The sequence below is a fragment of the Humulus lupulus genome, chromosome 2, assembly GCF_963169125.1.
Source record: "Humulus lupulus chromosome 2, drHumLupu1.1, whole genome shotgun sequence".
Lineage (NCBI taxonomy): Eukaryota > Viridiplantae > Streptophyta > Magnoliopsida > Rosales > Cannabaceae > Humulus > Humulus lupulus.
Genome location: NC_084794.1, coordinates 14967313 through 14975541, shown reverse-complemented (window position 1 = coordinate 14975541; position 8229 = coordinate 14967313). Strand labels below are relative to the sequence as shown.

The 8229-nt window shown below is 34.0% G+C and overlaps 1 protein-coding gene across 1 annotated transcript; it reads right to left on the bottom strand.

Moving 5' to 3' along the window:
- Positions 1-5487: 5487 nt before the first annotated feature.
- Positions 5488-7189, bottom strand: LOC133817364 (phospholipase A1-IIdelta-like). The gene has a single exon (XM_062249863.1). The coding sequence runs from the start codon at positions 6921-6923 to the stop codon at positions 5655-5657; it is 1269 nt and encodes a 422-aa protein (XP_062105847.1). The 5' UTR covers positions 6924-7189; the 3' UTR covers positions 5488-5654.
- Positions 7190-8229: the final 1040 nt, after the last annotated feature.

Below are 8229 nucleotides of genomic sequence, written 5' to 3'. Positions count from 1 at the left end.
CCTATTTTTCCCGCTTACGTCGGCTGGATGTAACTTTTGATTTATATACACCATTTTTAAAAGTTTAGTTATAATATTTTGGAATCCCATGAATGTATGAATCTTTTTAAATAAAAGTCCAGGTTCTCTTGAGCAAAAATTATAACCCTAACCCTTGACATTAACCATAGTTACACATTTTAAACCAAATGACTTGGTTAGCAAGTCTAACACAATTTAAAGTACACAGTGTAATGGTATTGGATTAGGAGGACGTTACACTTTCCCACATTTTTTTTGCCTTATTGCGATGACATGTCGTCCCGATAGAGTACAAAATAACTGACCAGTGGATTAAATTGGACTCTATAACGACGACAAGGGAGTGAAAAAATAGGCAACCGACTCTTAACAGTTAAGTTCCATCTCTATCCTCAATGACGACATTGTCGCTCTAGAATAACATATTTCTCTCCTTTTTTCCACGATGACTCTACAACCACGACACATCGTCGCTGTAAGGGGTGCAAATAGGCAACCAAATCTGGGCGGTTGAGTTCCCTGAGCATCCTACAGCGATGACAGGTCATCGCTATAGACAAACATATTTCTCTATTTTTTTTACAAAGACCCTACAGCAACGACATGTCGCCGTCGTAGAGTCAGTTCCCGCCTCGTGTTCCCTCCAAATTCCTGGTACCCCACGGCGTGTCGTCGCTGTAGGGCATCAAAAATTTGGAGGACATGATCGTATGTTGTTGACAACCCATGTCGTTGCTGTAGTTTTTTTTTTAATTAAGAAAAAAAAAATTTTCGTGGATTTTGACTAAATACAACAACGACTCGTTGTAGAGTCTTTTTCTTGTAATGCTAACATCATTATTAGGGTGCAAAAACAATTTATTCTCAATATCGCCGAGGCCGGAGGTGGCGTAGAGGAATGAGACAACTTGGTAGGGTGACACGTTTTCTAGCATAATGACGTCGTGGAAGAAGGTATCCTTGTCGTAGCAACTATTGTCGCACTGTGGGGAGATGGGGCTAGAGTTAAAGCAATCATAGGTGGCTTGGCAGAGGTCGTCGCACCTGAGGATGAATTTACACAAGTTTTCCTCAAGCTCCGGCTCCACAAGGCCATCCTAGTTCTTGTTGCCAATGACCCCTTCCCATGTTGGTGAAACGACGTCATTGGCTGTTTTGGGAGGAGTGGCAACATTAATTTTTATATGTATATATATATAGGGCAATTCTTATATAAGGGCTTCACTTTAAGCCCTACCGGTCGGACTCTCAGTGTTCTCGACTCGTGAATAGTTTTCGGCGCGATTTTTTTTATGACCGTGTATATTGTAGCTATTTAGAGCATCCTGCAAATTTTCAGAAAATTCTGAATAGTTTACAGTACCGAAAACTAAGTTCAAACATATTGTTGCACGTGTGACTAATTTTTTTTATGCGCGTGGAAAGCAACATGTTTGAACCTAGTTTTCGGTACTGTAAACTATTCAGAATTTTCTGAAAATTTGCAGAATGCTCTAAATAGCTACAATATGCACGGTCATAAAAAAAATTACGCCGAAAACTGTTCACGGGTCGAGAAACACTGAGAGTCCCACCAGTACGGCTTAAAATGAAACTCCTATAGGAGAATTCCCCTATATATATGATCAGTTTGTGTATTACTTCCGTTAGAATAATATTGATCAGTATATAGATTATAGAAGCAAATGCAACTGATGGAATGCCTTACTCATCTTCAAACCGTCTTTATATAGGCGTCTAGGCATGACCAACAAGAAATCTAGCTAGTAAGTTTAGTTAGTATCAGTGACTTCAAGTGTTTTTAGTTCTACAATATGGTGTGTTCAACATTGAGAATTGTTAAGCCCAACAACACACGGAGGTATCATATAGTTATTGGTGAAATTTAATATTGGGTGTCACACATTTAATTTAATAATTATTATAGAATATGGCTAACCAATTATAAGCTGACACATTGTGGTGTTAGACACATTAAAATATCAAATAGCAATATTCGTTCAACACTAGTTAATGTGATATACATTAATTAATTACACTTATAATGGAGTCCCATTTATTATATTTTAAATTAAAACATATAAGTTCTTATATTTTTTTTCCGAATTCCCATATTAATTTTAATCAATCACGTATTAATTTTAATCAATCACGTATGATATCGATTAAGTGGTGATTATATGTAAATGCTTCATAGTAATATTCAAATTTTCTAGGTGGTGATATTTTATATTTGGTTTAAATGTCCAATACTACTAATTATATCCATTATAATAATAAGGATTCTATTTTAAATTTGATCACATATAAAATGTCGCAAGCCGCGGTTTAGCACTTAGACGCGTATATAAAAGTGGGTTTGAATATGAGTAAGACATTCCGTATAAGTGGTTTAATTTTTTTTTTCTTACATTTCCTTCAAAATTTTATTATAAATAATTAAGATATTGTCTATTTTTAAAGGGTTTGGTAGAGAATTGAAATCTCATACACGTTCCTTTCATATACATCAACTTATTTATCTCTACGAATAATAAGTAACAAATCATTGCATGATATTAATAATTAAAAATTGGTCAGTGGAATGTAACAGATTAATTGTAAGTTGTGTCTTGGTTCGACACAAAATATAGTTGCAGAGGGGAAACTTATAAGTACTTGTTGCACAAAAATATATAGCGTTCAACTGCCTCCTAAAAATTATCGTGTGAGAATTGAGGTAGTCATTCAAGAGAACGCTAGTTTACCATATCCGCTTACAATGAAAGGTTATACATTGGTTGGACAAGCAGTCGGGTACGATGTTGGATGGCCACAACATTAGGTCTTTACTAATCAACAAACGAAAGAGTCACTTGCGCCCTCTACTCAACAGCCAAGACAATCAAAGAAAAGAATAGAGGCATTGACACAGGAGCCTACAGAAGTGCCTATGCCAAGAATTGTTAAGTGTTTGGTGAAGTTTACTGATAAATGGAAAGCTAACCACGTGGTCGAAATTTCAATTGTAGAAAGGGTATTTGGATTCCAAACTACTGCTATGTTAGGGAAAGATGAGATCTTCCACTTTTGCAACTATGAGATGATCGGGCAGACTGAACTAGCATTATATATGAGGTACAATGGTGTTTATAAACTTTTAGTTTATTTAGTGTAACTTGAAATTTAATAATTTATTGACTTTTTTAATTATATGTAGCGTGCTCAATGATTTAGTGCAATCGAAAGGGTTGAACCACATGTACACTTTCATGTATCCTGCTTTAGTGTCCACTAATGCAGGAACCAATGAAATACGTGCTAAAAATCTTTTCGATCGATTTCTACAAATGGAACTAGAGACACAGTTTCTAATTTGTCCTTGGAACAACAAGTAAGTCAATTTAATTTTATATTTATACATTTTGTTTATTGATAAATATCTTACACAAGTTTTTTTATTGTAGCTATCATTGGATGTTAATATTAATTCAGCCACATAGTCATTCGGTAGCTTTTGTGGATCCTGTAAACTCACATTTTCGCACAGAAATCAATGAGACAATTATCATGTAAGTTATACATATTACTTAATTAATTTATAATTTCATTTCAAACTCATAATTGGGTAAATATTAATATTTTGTGCAGGGCATTGGATCTATATGATACTCACCGAAGACAAAAAGAGTCAATTAATCTTAAAGTTTGTGTTCCTAAGGTAAGTAAATTATATTACTTATCGTATTAAAGTTTTTAGCATATTTTTATTATAATCACTTGCTAAATATAATACTTAAATTTGTATAACTATATTGTAATAGTGTCGAAACCAAATTGGCCAACCGAGTGTGGCTTTTACATTATGAAGTTTGCTAGAAAGTTGATTTCACAGCCTAGACCAAAGGCCTACTTGAAAAATGAGGTATTGTTTTACCTTTTAATTTTAATTTAATGTATCGTTCATGATTTTATTTGGATGATTTCTAACTTATTATTTTTAATATTTTCTAATTAGTTTACGAATACGGCACCATATTCGGCTAACGAAATCAACGAGGTACGGGATGAGTGGGCTGAATTAGTTTTGGCGTGTCTTGCTTAGCAAATGAGCAAGTTGGTGAGGAAATTTTAGTTAAATGATGTTTAATACTTAGAAATTTAGAACACAAGACTCCCTATATACATAGATTAACATTGAAATCTGAATTACTTTTGTAGATTTGAACAAAAAAGTTAACTTTAGATAAATGTTTAAAAAATTTATACAGTTGTTTTTCTGTTTCTGCTGCTGTTTTTTTGTTTCTGCTGCTGTTTTTTTTTAATCAAAATAGGCCAGGGAAATTGGCATAAACATTTGCAATTTCCCTGATTAATACTTTATGTGACAGTTCCCAACTGACGCAAAAAATACCCGTTTTTAACATTTGTGGCAGTGGCCGCAAACGCCTGGCATTTGCGCCAGTGGGGCACCGCCACAAATGCCAGATTTGTGACAGTGCCCAACTGACGCAAATGCTACTCTGGTTTGCGTCATGAATAATTGCGTCACATATTAAACTGACGCAAAAACTCAATTGTGGCAGTTATATACTGACGCAAATTGCTTTTTTTGTTGTAGTGTGGACATATCATAATATGCAAGATTATTAAATAAAAGAAATTTAGAAACATATGACTTGTATTAATGTGTAGAAATGTATTATAAGCCATATGAATAAACAAAATATCATCCAAAACCTTTAAATAAATAATTAAAAATCAATTAGGAAGTTAAAATTTTGAAATTAGACATGGCTGGATAACTTACATGCACCAAAATTGAACAAAAATAATGTTGAATGATATGTATTTTGTTTCAATAAAAAATTTAGATTGTGAACATGCATCCCAAACCCACTATCATCAATTTTCAGTCCCATAACCCCATGCACTAATCAATCTTATAATCTTCTTCAAATAAAATTTTCAAAACAAAAAAACAAAAATTTTAAATCAGAACTGGACCCTTCCCCAAACCGAGATCAGCCCATGATTAAAATGAATTAATATTAATTTTTTTTGTTTATAAAATATTCCTTTAAGTAATTTTTTAATCTATTTTAAATTAAAATAATTTTTTATATTTTAAATTAATTTAAATATCTTTATTAATTTTTTTAATTTAAAATAATGATGTGATGTTGGTTTTAAATGACAACGTGGCTCCACACTCATAATTAACAGCAAAAACTAACTAAGACCGTAAATTTACTAATAGAATAGGGAATTGAGAGATTTTGCAGTAAAAAAAAATAAGGGATTAAGCAAAAGATTAAGTAATATAAGCAATAATCACATAAAACAATCCATGAAAATAAAAGGCATATATATGGGGTGATCATGATGTTTTCAGGGAAAAAGAGATAGAAAAGACTACACTATACATGAGAAAAAGTTGCAAAATTTAATGAGTAATTATATAGCAAGTAGATTTCAAGCAGAACATACAAATGTCACGTAATACTGTTTTTTTTTTTTTAATTAAATACATAGAAGCCATTAGAGGGAGTAGTTATCAACTTATACCACTAACACCATATAGTAGGATACACAATAATGCATCATCCATAAAGATATGGAATAATAGTACAAAAATAATTTGTATACAATAGTCATAGTTCAGGGACAGGTAGGTCCTCATCCAATGGTGGAGCCAAAACCCAGTCCCCACTACTTTGATCAAGCACCATTCCTTTATTCTTCTCGACCCACCATGACTCAGGCACCAAACACTCCTCCTTGAGACACGCCGAAGACTTGTTGACCAGAGCCAAGCTCCTCTTTACCTTCTCCTCAAACCCTCCCTCCTCCCCATTCCACCCTGCCACCACGTGCAAACTCGCCTGTAAGTTATGCCAGTCGCTCGGGTTCTTCGACTCCTTCAAGCTCGGAGACTTGCGCGTGTCGATCACCAGCTCTGTCCCCACCCCCACGTACCCCAACAGCCTCCCTGGATAATGCGGTATCAGATCGATCTTGTTCCTTATGTGTAGAATCTTAAGGTTTGGGTACCGTTCCATCCTCTGCTTGAAGGCCTTGTTCCCTATCTGTGGAGACCCGAACACGAACGCCGAAACTGGAATGTCCGAAAACCCGTTCTCGGCCAAATCAAAAGCGCTCACAACGGATAAACTCGCCCCGAGGCTGTGACCAGTCATGACTATGCTTAGTTTCTCTTCTTTGTATTTCTCTCTCAGCTCTTTGAGTTTCGTGAGTAGTTGAACTCTAGCGCTTGACTTAACGAACGGGGATTTCGGGTCATCCGAGACGTAGATGGTTAGCCAACCCCTCATCACTTTCGGGAGACTTTTATCCTTCTCGCTGTCGCTACCGCTGCTGGTGTCGTTGTCGTCGCGTCGTCCGAGTTCGTGTTTTGTATTCGGATTGAGCAGCGACTCGGCGGACTCGAACTCGGCTCCTAAGACGTTGACCCACTCGTAGTTCCGAGTGGTTCCCCGCCACGCTACGTAGACTTCGCGGCGTCCTAGGGCTTTGCTGACGTCGTCGGAGGTGACGGCGATGTAGCCGATCCAGTTAGACTCACGGTCCCAGGACTCGCGGGACATGGAGTGAAGCATGAAGGCCTCGGGGAGGCTGACGCGGGCGGTGGCGTAGAGGAATGAAACGACGTTGTAGTTGGTGTCGTTTTCGAGCATGACTTTGCTAAAGAAGGATTCCTTGCCGTAGCGGCTGGAGCCGCAGTACTTGGAGTTTGTGTCGTTGTTGAAGGCGTCGTAAGTGGCTTGGCAGAAGTCGCCGCAGCGGAGGATGAGTTGTCGTAGGGAGAGATTGAGTGGGACAAGAAGATTCGCCCAGTTGTTGCTTCCGAGGAGTTCTCCCCATTTTGGCGAATCGGCTTCTTCTCCGGTACTGATGTCCATAGTCCCGCCGCAGAGAAAAGATTATCGAGTGTTGACCGTAGCTGTTGATGTGGGATTTGTGGTGGGTTTTTTTTTATCTGGATTAAGATAACGATTGCTTTTGTTGGTCGTCTAACTTTTGAATTTGTGGGATTCTTCTGTTTATATATTGGCTGGAATAATGTCGTTACTGTTTAAATTTTGTTTTGTCATAGAAATAGCAGTCATCTTAGATGGAAAACGTGATGTTTTCTCTCCCATCAATGATATTTTAACAACTCATTAATATAATCTCTAGCTAATATTTTAATAATCTCTCATTAGTATATTAATTTACATGCACTAACTTGATCCAACGAATCCATATATAAATATAGTATTTCGTGTGGTGCGTCCATTTTTTATTGTGTTCACGACTTCATGTTCTTTTCATTTTTATTGTTTTGTGCTAACAATTTTTTTTTTTTTTCAGCAATATAAATAACAATATATTTAAAAAGTACAATATTTATTTCAATTGCAGACGAAATTAGAATATGGCATTTGTGTTTATAATAATACTTTTATTTTTTTTAAAATTGATAATGTGATTACGAATATATATATATATATCGTATAGATAATTCTTGATTTTAAATGTTTTTTAGTTTTTTTAATGTTAATTTTATTAGAATATTTTTATATTTAACAAAATATTATTAGATTTAATAGTGGTTCGTAAATACCTAAACTTAAATAAAATAAATAATTAAAATATGATATTTTTTTAGATATTTTACAATAATAATTATTTAAAAATAATAAATAATGAAAATATGATATTTTTTTTAGATATTTTACAATGATAATTATTTAAAAATAATAAATAATTAAAAAAATTAAAATATGATATTTTTGAGATATTTTATAATGCTAATTATTTAAAAATAATAAAATCATATGTTTTATAACTTAAATAAAATTTAATTAAACTTAAACTCACTTATTAGAATAATATCACATTAAACTGTGAATTAGCAACAAATTGCTTTTTTTTTAAAACTAGCAAGAAACTTAAATTTAAAATTCACATATAATATTTAATATCATATTAAACATATAATATATAATCTCTTGTTGTCACTCCCAAATTTAAAAGAGAGAACAAACATATACTTAAACAAAACTAAATAAATTATTTAATTAAAATAGTATATTTATTTCAAAATTGATATGGCATTAATATAAATTTAATAAAAATAATTAATAAACTCTATAAATAAAACTAAGCAAACGTGCATATTGCACGTTGCTTGTATCTAATATATCTCCTCTATATAATAAGTGT

Coding starts and splice junctions, on each gene's coding strand:
- LOC133817364 (XM_062249863.1), bottom strand. CDS start 6,923: ATGGACATCAGTACCGGAGAAGAAGCCGATTCGCCAAAATGGGGAGAA.